The 12,239-nt window shown below is 42.7% G+C and overlaps 1 protein-coding gene across 1 annotated transcript; it reads left to right on the forward strand.

Moving 5' to 3' along the window:
• The first annotated feature begins 624 nt into the window (after nucleotides 1–624).
• LOC308312828 (transitional endoplasmic reticulum ATPase-like) lies at nucleotides 625–11,800 on the forward strand. The gene is made up of 18 exons (XM_080759554.1): nucleotides 625–805; nucleotides 1,374–1,485; nucleotides 1,822–1,994; nucleotides 2,157–2,299; nucleotides 2,888–3,018; nucleotides 3,284–3,415; nucleotides 3,550–3,652; nucleotides 4,739–4,872; nucleotides 5,030–5,165; nucleotides 5,471–5,583; nucleotides 6,304–6,468; nucleotides 8,070–8,192; nucleotides 8,320–8,532; nucleotides 9,232–9,410; nucleotides 9,578–9,707; nucleotides 10,845–11,003; nucleotides 11,266–11,426; nucleotides 11,559–11,800. The coding sequence occupies exons 1-18, from the start codon at nucleotides 783–785 to the stop codon at nucleotides 11,620–11,622; spliced, it is 2,394 nt and encodes a 797-aa protein (XP_080615680.1). The 5' UTR covers nucleotides 625–782; the 3' UTR covers nucleotides 11,623–11,800.
• Nucleotides 11,801–12,239: the final 439 nt, after the last annotated feature.

Consider the following 12,239-nt stretch of genomic DNA (forward strand, 5'->3'; position numbering starts at 1 on the left):
CAAAGTCGTCACTTACGTATTCATTACAACATTATGTTTCTGAAGTGTATAAAAACAATTACCATTGTTTCATTCTGCCACCATGCACTGCCGTATCAGGCACAAGTAGTCATTACTGAGATTTGACAGTTTGTAGCGGTCGAAAGTATTATTATTACATTACAGTTATTGTAACACATTATGTTTCTGTGTAAAAATAAGTAATTCAATAAAGTTATCTAAATGGATAAATGCTATTCACTGGAGTGCATGGACTTTATAAAGTGGACGCTGGATAAAAGACGGCTCCGCGAGGCAACTGTTGTAACTTTTTTTACTTTATTTAATTACTTATTGTTTTAGTCAGAAACATAATGACAATTAAGCATTTAAATGATTCTATAAGACACACATTAATAATGTGTGTCTTATAGAATCATTTAAATGCTTAATTTGTAGTTTTAATGTGCAAATGAATCTTTTTTTCAATACTCTAGACTAGAGCTACTCTAGGGCGCGTTCGGAAATAGCGCACTGAGCACTGTGCAATGCAAACTAATAGGCGAGTGCGCTCCCGGTGCGCATTTCCGAATGCACCCTTATTTTGAAGAGATCGTTTTATATTTGCTAGCTTAAATTTGCCAAAAAAACAATGCCCGAAACGGCTTTGTATAAATACAACTTCCCTTCAGGGCACAACAAGCCAGTTTAGAATCCAAACTCCACTGAAGTCATCTTTACACAGTCCAGAGAACAACTCTTGGAACCATTGGAAGGGATTAAGGGAACAAAAGAGAGCAGTCATGCCTGCCTCTGGAGGAACAGAGTGAGTTTTAAAAACAGCGGTTTGCGTTTGCGCATGCATCAAACCACTACTTCAGCCCTATAATACTTCATCACATAACAAATAGCGCAATTAACCATTGATCATAGTTGGTTGAAATTGGTACATATTTTGCTACATAATTTAGGCTATTTCAATACTACGGAGAACTGAATTTCCTTGTTTCATTCAATTTTATCCAGCATACGGACACAGTAGGCTACATTGAAACGTTAAGCATCGTGTAATTAATACCATATGCAAAGTTCAAATGACATGTTGACTAGACTCTAGTCTGAGTTCACTTACACATTATGTCAGTTACCTCTGATTGCAAATGGTGAACTGGTAACGATATGCAGGCCTACAACGTTTACAACGACACAATAGCATTAGCATTGGTTGCTACATTGCAAAATCCTGCGCTGTCATATAGCACTGGTACAAAGGACCCTCAGGATTTCACATCCATGAGTAAGCATGCAGTCTAAATCCAGACCACCGTCACATGGGGAAACTGGAGCTAGAGCTGTGTGTGTGTGTGTTTTACACTGTGCCTCTCTGTTGACAGCCTGAAGGGAGAAGATTTATCCACTGCCATCTTGAAGCAGAAACACAGACCTAACAGGCTCATTGTGGATGAAGCCATAAATGAAGACAACAGCATTGTGTGCCTGGCCCAGGTTTGGACACTTTAATGTCCCCAGTGGTCATTTCTGACAGTGATTGTCAATCCCTTTAATTTCAACAACCACTAGTCTAATATGCATATTAGACATATAACACATATTTAGTAAATTAGTGTTATGTTAAACATCGCCATTAGGTTCCATTTGTACATTCTCAGAGTTACAGACTTGTAAGTGAGGTGACATTTGGACCCGACGTTGAGAACTAACACGCTAAATTAATGTGATGTGATGAGATTGTGAATGTAAACAAAACAACGTATTTTGTAACTATAGTAGATTAGAAGTTAGATGAACACTCCTGTGTGTGTGTGTGTGTGTGTGTGTCAGGTTAAGACGGATGAGCTGCAGCTCTTCCGTGGAGACACGGTGGTGTTACGAGGACGTAAGCGTCGTGAAACGGTGTGTATCATTTTGACCGATGACAACTGTGCAACCGAGCGGATCCGCCTGAACCGTGTCACACGCAACAACCTGCGCGTACGGCTCGGTGACGTCATCAGGTACACCGCAGAGTGTGTGTGTGTGTGTGTGTGTGTGTGTGTGTGTGTGTGTGTGTGTGCGTGCGTGCATATGCATGTGTGTTTCAAATCAAACTTTATTAAATGTTTTGTTAGTGTAACTGTGTGTGTGTGTGTGTGTGTGTGTGTGTGTGTGTGTGTCAGCATCCATGCTTGTCCTGACGTGAAGTATGGAAAGAGGATCCATGTGCTCCCCATAGATGACACCATTGAGGGCCTGTCAGGGAACCTATTTGAAGTCTTCCTCAAGCCCTACTTCCTGGAGGCGTACCGGCCAGCACACAAAGGTGCTCTAACAACAACAACCCTGCCACAAACTGAGAAACAAGATTTTCTTAGGCCATGCAGCTAGAGGGAATTTAAACAATTTCTGCAAACACTGGTTGTCAAAGGCTCTTGTCAGATGCTGTCCAGACTTAACTGCTTTGTCCCCAGGAGTTTGTAAGCTGCTGTAATGATGTGTTTTTCTGTCTAACAGTAGCACGACCAAACCAGCCAAGTATTACTATAGGCTACGGTTTAAATTTAACATTTTATTATGTAATTTGTACGCAAGATTCTTTTTATTATTATACTTTTTTACAGCAATAACAAACTGTAGGAAACAAATAAAGATAAGTTCAGAAACAAGAACGATAGAGAAATAGCAATTGTAGGACATGTCAAATAGGTTTGTAAAAGATGCCAAAGTCAGGTCCTACAACTAGCATATTGAGAATGCATGAAGGTTCCTACAGTGAAGTGAAAAAAGTGTCCCAGTGTGTGTTGAACACAAGCTGCCTTTGCACACAGACGGGCACAAAACTGTGAGCGAGCATGAACATGAAGGTGCAAACGCATGTCCCCTATTGGTGACTTGTCCTGTGTGTTGCCAGGTGACATCTTCCTGGTCCGAGGGGGTATGCGGGCGGTGGAGTTCAAGATAGTGGAGACTGACCCCAGTCCCCAATGCATTGTTTCACCCGAAACCGTCATCTTCTGCGAGGGAGACCCAATCAAAAGAGAGGTATGTAGTGTTAGATGAATGACTCACTGTTTGCACAACAGAGACATTTCATGTTGAGAACTTGTAGATGACAGAAGCAAAGAAATCTGGTTGATGGGGGGGCTGTGGGACCCGGGTCAACTAAGTATATAGGCTTAAATGTTTAATGTATCCACTTGTAACTCAGAAAGTGCACACATTAAATTAAATGAACACTCAGTATTTTACTATAGGGACTTTGGAGTGATTTGGAATGAGTGATGGGCAGCCTGATGCTTTGTGACAGGACGAGGAGGAGAACCTGAATGAGATTGGCTATGATGACATCGGAGGCTGCCGAAAACAGCTGGCCCAGATCAAAGAGATGGTGGAACTCCCGCTCAGGCACCCTGGCCTCTTCAAGGCTATAGGGGTTAAGGTGTCTATCACACACACACACACACACAGCAACTGCACCCCCAAGTACAGTCACCTCATGGAACACGGGTAACAAAATATATAGGGCTGAAGTGGTTAATGCAATGACCTTTTCTCGTCTTGCCTCCCTGTCAGCCGCCAAGGGGTCTCCTGCTGTACGGTCCTCCGGGTACAGGGAAGACCCTCGTGGCCCGAGCCGTGGCCAATGAAACTGGAGCCTTCTTCTTCCTCATCAATGGTACAGTACTGCGACCTCTGAGACAACACCATTACGCCACCACCGCCACAACGTTTAATTAGGGATGCACCCATGTATCGGGCACATATCGGTATCGGACGATATTTGCCGTTATTGGTCAATATCGGTAGACTGCAAATAAATCTGACATTAACCGATTGCAGTAGCATGCTTTATTTGTTTCCCTGGCACAAAAGGGGGTTAATAAATACAACAAAAACTAAAAAACATTTATTTGGTATCTGTATCGGCTTTTGACTAAATTGTTATTTTAAACCTCAGTATCGGTATCGGCCAAGTATACGTCCATATCGGTACATCCCGACTTGTAATACATCCATTGTTGAAAGTTGGTATTGTGAGTGGTTTCTTCCTGTGAGGAACACGGTGTGAGACGAGACATGTGTGTGTGTGTGTATATAGAGGTACATTTTAAAAGCATTTGTCTGTTTCTGGTGTTGCTGATGATCAGAACAGGGATGGAGCACTTTAAAGTGCTCCTTCTACGGCTTCCTTCTCATCTCAATAAAAGAACTGACCACTTTAAAAAATCAGCATGTCTTCTCGTCATCGTGCCTAGTATTCCTGAATGGCCAGAAACGCCACGGTAGATGTGCATGTGCATAATGTCTTTTCAGACATTCAAATATTTTATAAACTATATCAAACAATAAACTGATGGCCCCCCTGCATGGGGTTGCAGAACCCCTCCCTGTTCAATAACCATGTTTTAGATTTTGATTTACACAGTACAATCTAAACAAGAAAAATTAAATGGGGATCATTAGAGGAAGCAGGAGAGGTTTGTTTCATCATTTACTGCAACAGAAGATGCTGCATTAAGGCTATATAAAAAAAGCTTTCTTCCACAATAATTTAGTAATGATATTGCCTCCTCTTGGGGTGGCGTTTCTATGGCTATGATTTCAATTGACGAATACAAACCAGATTACCATGGTATAAACCAAATTTGTTGTATGTATGGCGGTTTTATATTCTCACTGAGTGCTCACTTGATCTGACCCACATGGGTACAAAGGCATGACAGAGATGTGATACATAATGTGTGCATATCACTGCATTCAGGTCCTGAAATCATGAGCAAGATGGCAGGAGAGTCGGAGAGCAACCTCAGAAAGGCCTTTGAAGAGGCAGAGAAAAACGCTCCGGCCATTATCTTCATCGACGAGCTGGACGCCATCGCTCCCAAGAGAGAGAAGGTGAGGCTGGAGAAGAGAATGGAGTTTGTTTGATTCTGCACTACAATATTGGAGATACTGTACGTGTGTGCCATACAGTATGTCAAGTCTGGTTTACGCCTTAATTCATACTTCACTGTGTGTGTGTGTGTGTGTGTGTGTGTGTGTGTGTGTGTAGACCCATGGCGAGGTGGAGAGGCGTATAGTGTCCCAGCTCCTGACTCTGATGGACGGCCTGAAGCAGCGAGTACATGTTGTTGTCATGGCAGCCACCAACCGCCCCAACAGTATAGACCCTGCTCTGAGACGGTTTGGTTAGGACACACACACACACACACACACGGGGATCACATACAATGCCCATATACATACAATTTAGGCATTTAGCAGACTCTCTTAATCCAGAGCGATTTACAGCAAGCAAGAACAAAACATGGTAATACATCAAATGCATAAAAATAGTCATCAATCATACGTAAGCTATACGTAATATCTATATAATGAAACTATATACACTATAGAGTGCTATGTCTACAAAAATGCTATCATACGCATGTGCACTGTGTGTGATTTCTGTGTGTGTGTGTGTGTGTGTGTGTGTGTGTGTGTGTTCATCCAGGGAGGTTTGACCGTGAGATAGACATTGGTATCCCAGACGCCATTGGCAGGCTGGAGATCCTGCAGATCCACACCAAGAACATGAAACTATCTGATGATGTGGACCTGGAGAGGGTGAGACATCAGAGAAAGCCATTTTTAAGATTTATGTTATTCATCCAGGCATTGAACACACAATTTACTTTCTGTGAAGACAGTATGATGAGTCTTCGCTTCAATGCGTGCTATGTGTCATCACTTTCAAAAGCTCTGCTATGAATTATTAATGTAATAACTTATAGAGTTAAGGCTTGTCTCTATGATTTGCCAGCAGCCTTCGGCAGTGAACGCAATAAGCTCACTCTCTCAGCACATCTATCAGGTTAGCGGTGGGGCAACCTGTAGGAGTGTAGGCCTTTCTGCAATGGCAAGAAATCAGCTGACTGCGACTGCGTCACTCCACAAACTCAGCCAGTGGTTTCCAGCTGCAAACTTGCATACTTGGGAAAAGAGTTCATTGTAATTGGTAAAATAGGATCCATATGTACATCCACAAAAAAAGGGGAAAGGGGGGTTGTCAAAACAATTCTCCCTGACTTGTGGTACTATTTTCCCCCACTACGGCTGTCTTCCCTCACAGTCTGGTAATCATTCTAAGGCACGTAAATCAACCTGAGCGGCTGTTACTGACATTAGTCAGGCACCCACACACCTGTTATGTTAAGACTGGTGCTGCTCAAAAGGTGAATTATCTTATCAACCGTGAAAATCCTCAAATTAACGTGATACCATATGCATGCTCGGTATACAGGGATTTATAATGTATGTCCGTATGTGTTTCTCCATGTGTCCCAGATCGCTAAAGAGACCCACGGCCATGTTGGAGCCGATATGGCTGCCCTGTGCTCCGAGGCTGCTCTACAAGCCATCCGCAAGAAGATGACTCTCATAGACCTGGAGGATGACACCATCGACGCTGACGTGCTCAACTCTTTAGCCGTCACCATGGATGACTTTAAAGTACACCCATGCACGGACACATGCAATCTGGGGGGTGCACGCACATACACACGCATGCCTGCAGACATGTACAAGGCTCACTATATATGTGATTTACAACACAGCATCATCTTATTGTAACTGCATGAACATAAATTTCCAATGAATAACCTGGGCATGGGGACCTGTGTATATCACTGCTAAGCTATTAGTCTGGAACTTCGGTGTGGAGGATTTATTTCCAGGGGTCAGTTACGTCACAGCAAAACAATCACACTTGTATGAAGTGAGGGGCGCTCTCTTATCGTCATACATCATCACATTCCGCCTTCATATTTGAAAACAGGATTCACTGTGTACTTTAATCTGCAGTGTTATTCATTCTCACTCACTTTTTATCCTCAATTCCATGATCATACACAGCCTTCATATTTGAAAACGGGATTCACTGTGTACTTTAATCTGTAGTGTTATTCATTCTCACTCACTTTTTATCCTCAATTCCGTGCTCGGCCAATCAAATCCTCGCTATGGGGTACACACAAAGCTGGGCATAGCGCCCCTCAAAAAGTCTCACTTTAAATAGTGACTCTGATTGGTCACACACAACTCTAGGGTGAGCAAAATGTAATTCAAACTGAGGAGTGCCAGTCCACTCTCCTGTTGCAGATTCGTCTGGTTTCCAGGCTAATGGGAACCCATTTGCTTATAAGAAACGATAGAAAATCTCTAATCATAACATGGCAATTTGTGTCCATTGTGTGTGTAAAAAACACACCACTGTAAAAGGTGTAAAACAGTCACATGACAGTCTGAGTAGGTTTAATATGGATCTCCATACAGAAGTATCTGTACTTCTGTGTTCTGGGAGTTTGAGGGCTCACCATAGAAGTTCATTTGGTGACCCCTGGTGGTTGTCAGTCAATATTACAACTATTAACAACAGTTGTAGAGATATTTCACTTTAAAAAAATGTTTTGGTCATTTCACTGTCTACTACACCATGTCTACTCCTATACAAACCATTGTAACTTCAAACTCTATTTTAGCCGTGATAGATTCATCGAAAACACCCATACTTTTTTCTGGTGACTGATATTGTCCATCTAATATGTGAGGGTGCTGTGTTTTTTCATTTACTGTTTTCATTTATTTTTTATAATTGTTTTGGGAAAGAAGTGCCGCCAGCAGGAGGACGAAGGAGACAAAAAAATCTAAAATAATTAATAAAAATAAATTAACAGTAAATTAAAAAACACGGCCCCTCGCGTATTAGGAGGGCAGTATGAGGCACCAGAAAAAAAAGGACAGGTATTTTCGATGAACCTATCACAAGGTTAAAATGTTTGGTTGAAGTTACAATGAGTTTGCATAGGAAGGGGGCGGGGCAGCTAAAAAATAATATAAAATATCTAAATACTGAATCGAGCAACTTAAAACCTGTCTGGGGTGTTCACATAAGCCTGAGTAGACGATTAAATGACAAAGTTTGTTTTAAAGTGAAATATCCCTTAAGTTATTTACCAGTGAAATGCTAAATACTAACTCATGCAAACATGAACGAATATGTATTTTCTCATTATTGTCACTGGCTCTGTTACACAACTGTGTCCCTCTTCCAGTGGGCACTGGGTCAGAGTAACCCCTCTGCACTTCGGGAGACTGTGGCTGAGGTCCCAAATGTCAGCTGGGACGACATCGGAGGACTGGGTGAGGTCAAGAGAGAGCTGCAGGAGCTTGTACAGGTGGGGAGGCTTGAACACATCGCACGCACGAGCGCACACACACACACACACACACACACATCAATATATAGCACACACAACTGCTAGAAATTGCCCATAAATAATTAATCGTCATCCCTCTCTTCAGTACCCAGTGGAGTATCCCGACAAGTTCTTGAAGTTCGGAATGACCCCATCACGCGGGGTGTTGTTCTACGGACCCCCAGGTTGCGGGAAGACCCTGCTGGCTAAGGCCATTGCCAACGAGTGCCAAGCCAACTTTATCTCTATCAAAGGACCGGAGCTGCTCACCATGTGGTTTGGAGAATCCGAGGCCAACGTGCGAGATGTGTTTGACAAGGTTAGAATGGAAGAAGGGTGCAAGAAGAGGTAATAGAAGAACATAGTCATTGATCATTATCATATGGTGACCATTTTGTTGGGGTACTGTAAGAAAATGGCCACTGTGTGAACATGATCAGTGGTCTGGGATGTATGCAAGCAGTGACTGTAGGAACAACCCATGGCAAAGCTTTCATCGCATCATACCTATAATGATATTACTACAGTACAGTAAACGACATCCCTTATAGCTTACGCAACAGTTGCCATGGCAGGTGTGGCAAGTGTATTGTTCTTCAGTATACAGTAGTGTTGCCTACTTAGAGTACACGGGGGTGGGGGGGGGGGGGGGGGGAAACAAAGATTTTGTACCACTAAACTACTAATGTAGTCTGTAGAGCAGTGCCATGAGGTAGGACTGGTGCAACTGGAGAATATACCGGTATGTGTTTTAACAATCATGTTGCATGGCTGAAACTACCCGTCATGTCAATGCAGTATAATTCCTAGGACGTCTGGAGGTGTCTTGGGCACAAATTGTGTTAATAGGGGTCCTTACATGACATCTTCAATGTTACTTTATTTTGTCTCCTAGGGGAGAAATTTGTCTTGGACACACGGACCAGCAGCATAAATAAACAATACAATACAGTACAAAATAATAAGGCATACACTCCGTTTATCTTGTTGAATGTCTACTCTTTACTCTGTGCCTCAGGCTAGGCAGGCTGCTCCCTGCATCCTTTTCTTTGACGAGCTGGACTCCATCGCAAAGTCCAGAGGTGGCGGGAATGGGGACGGCGGGGGCGCGGCGGACAGAGTCATCAACCAGATTCTCACTGAAATGGACGGCATGAGCAACAAGAAGAATGTTTTCATCATTGGTGCCACAAACAGGTGAGAAGAAGGCCAGTGCGTTTGAGCGAGAACCAACACACACGCGTGGAAGAATAGTTGCTTCTTCTGCTATCATGCTGTGTGTACACTACGGTGTTGTGAGTGAACGTTGTTGTTATGCTACAGTATAAAATTTTCACACATTTCTCCATCTCTGCTCCCTTCAGACCAGACATCATAGATTCAGCCATCCTGCGTCCTGGCCGTTTGGACCAACTCATCTATATCCCCCTGCCAGACAAAGCCTCCCGCAGAGCCATCTTAGGCGCCAACCTGCGCAAGTCCCCAATCGCACAAGTTAGTAATAATATAATGCAGTCCCCTTACTCCTTTATTAGTTCTTGTTGGGATATTTGTCACTTTACATTTTGGACATGCCATGAAATGTGTCATCTGCATTTACCCATAACTGTTGGGAGCAGTTGGACAGACAGTGCCCAGGAAGCAGTTAGGAGTTAAGTTTCTTGGTCGGGGACATTTTCGGGATGCACACGAGGATTAGACACGCCAACGGACCGATGTGCTGAAACAACGGTCGGACATGCGGTCAGACATGTGCTGCGGTTAGGGTTAGGTTAGGGTAACGGGTAGGTTGTCAGTCTAATGACAGTCAGACCAATAGTATGTTTAAACTAAAGCCTGTACCCACATTTTTTACACATAGACTGGTGAGGCCAATATAATCACAAATACAATTTACATGACTCGGCAGGTTTTTTTAATGATTAGCTCTCACTGCTTACTTAAAAGTGTATCATGATGGCAGAGAAGGGATTGGTCCTTCTATTAAGTGGCATCATACTGAGGCCTCTTTTACACAGCGACCATCTCCAGATAAAACGTCAATGTCCCGTTGCGTTCTCTTTTTTTGGGGGGGGGGGGGCTTTACACGAGAACGCACACTTTATGAAAACGCTATAACGTCCATGGTGGCGATAACGGGCTGCCAAATAGACCAGTCACCCACGTACAAGAAGAAGAACCCCTTCACGCAACCCAGACTATGCAGGCAGAGCGTGCCACGGGATGGTTATATATTTTATAATACATAAGGCTACATAAATGCTGCTGCCGCGGCTGCCGCCTATCTCAAGGCTTTTTATTTACATCATGGTTTTACATTCACCATCGCTGATGAGCAGCACTTTGTAGGCGAGAGGGAGGCTTGTTCAGGAACTCCATTATATCATATATATATAACATAATTATGCACTGTGAGCCATGATGTCATAAGTTTTGCGGATTCACCGTTTTGCCTGTTTACACGGAGAAGGGATACTTTATAGTAGATCTCTACTATAAAGTTTAATTCTTTAGTCCATCAAACAAAAGTCAAGTGTCACTTGCTGACAAGAACTGTGATCTTATAATAATATAGATTAGGCAGTCTCTCTTCCTGCAGGCTCTTAATCTCTCCATCCCCTTCCTCCATAGGACGTAGACCTGGAGTTCCTGTCTGGCAATACAGAGGGCTTCTCTGGGGCTGACCTGACAGAGATCTGCCAGCGGGCGTGTAAGCTGGCCATCCGCGAGTGCATTGAGGCGGAGATCAAAGCTGAGCGTCAGAGACAGGAGAATCCAGGCACAGCAATGGTCAGACTGACATCTTCTCCTGCTGTGCACTGCACTATAGTTTATGAACACATCAGAAGAAAGAGCTTGAGTGTTCATTCCACACACACACTCATGCATGCACGTATACTGTATACATGTACATTTGCATATGAGAAGACACACACAGTACATCTATGGACGCATACATGATACATTTGCATGGACGGATAATAATTATGTGAAGTAATTTACCGTCCTCTATACTGTGTGTGTGTGTGTGTGTGTGTGTGTGTAACTGCAGGATGAGGACACGGTCCCTGAGGATCCGGTCCCTGAAATCAGAAAGGATCACTTTGAGGAGGCCATGCGGTTTGCTCGCCGCTCTGTCAGTGATAACGACATACGGAAATATGAGATGTTCGCTCAGACTCTGCAGCAGAGCCGTGGCTTTGGAACCTTTAAGTACGCACACGCACTCACTCACGCGCACACAATCAATGAAGTCTTCATCTAACTTCTCCTCTACTATGTAGTTACAAACACAAATCTCTTTTGTTTTGGTTACACTCTCACAATTATCTTTCTCTCTCTTAGGTTTCCCTCCGGTCAAGTGTTGGGCTCAGGGTCAGAAGGAGGGGAAGATGACCTTTATCAATGAGAAGAAATGAGAAAATGTCTTTCCTGAATGACATCATGATAAATTGTGCCTGCCTGGAATGGGACATTCCTGTCTGGCTGTTAATGCTGTCTTCTTTTTTTTTTTTAAGGAATGATGATCTATGTGTGTGTAAAAAATAAATCTGGCCTTATATAAGTAAGGTGTTTTTGACAAGTTACTGTTTTACTAATTGTGTCTGATTTGTAACCTCTACATTGTGTACCGTTAGCTGTGCATGTGTGCATTGACACATTTTAAGATTGTAATACCTTGAAGTGCTTCATGGTGGATTGTTGAACCTTAAATGTTTTCAATTAAATATCTTGTGTCATTCAGAGTATGAAAATTATGTTTTTTCATGGTCATCAAAGTATGACTTTCATTTTTTTTATATATATAAAATCATGAACGACATACTATAGTATGTCGGACAAGAAATTATCACAAGACATAGGCCTATAATATTATGTCGTCGAAAAGCATGATTTTCATACATCTTTTTAATCGTCGCAAAAAGGACATACCGGTACTATACATTATGATGATTTTAATTACAGATTCAATATGTGCATGCCATGCATAGTGCTTTTAATTCCAAACACTGGCCTATCCCACTG

This window comes from Protomyctophum bolini (genome assembly GCF_963924005.1).
Source record: "Protomyctophum bolini genome assembly, chromosome: 3".
Taxonomy (NCBI): Eukaryota; Metazoa; Chordata; class Actinopteri; order Myctophiformes; family Myctophidae; genus Protomyctophum; species Protomyctophum bolini.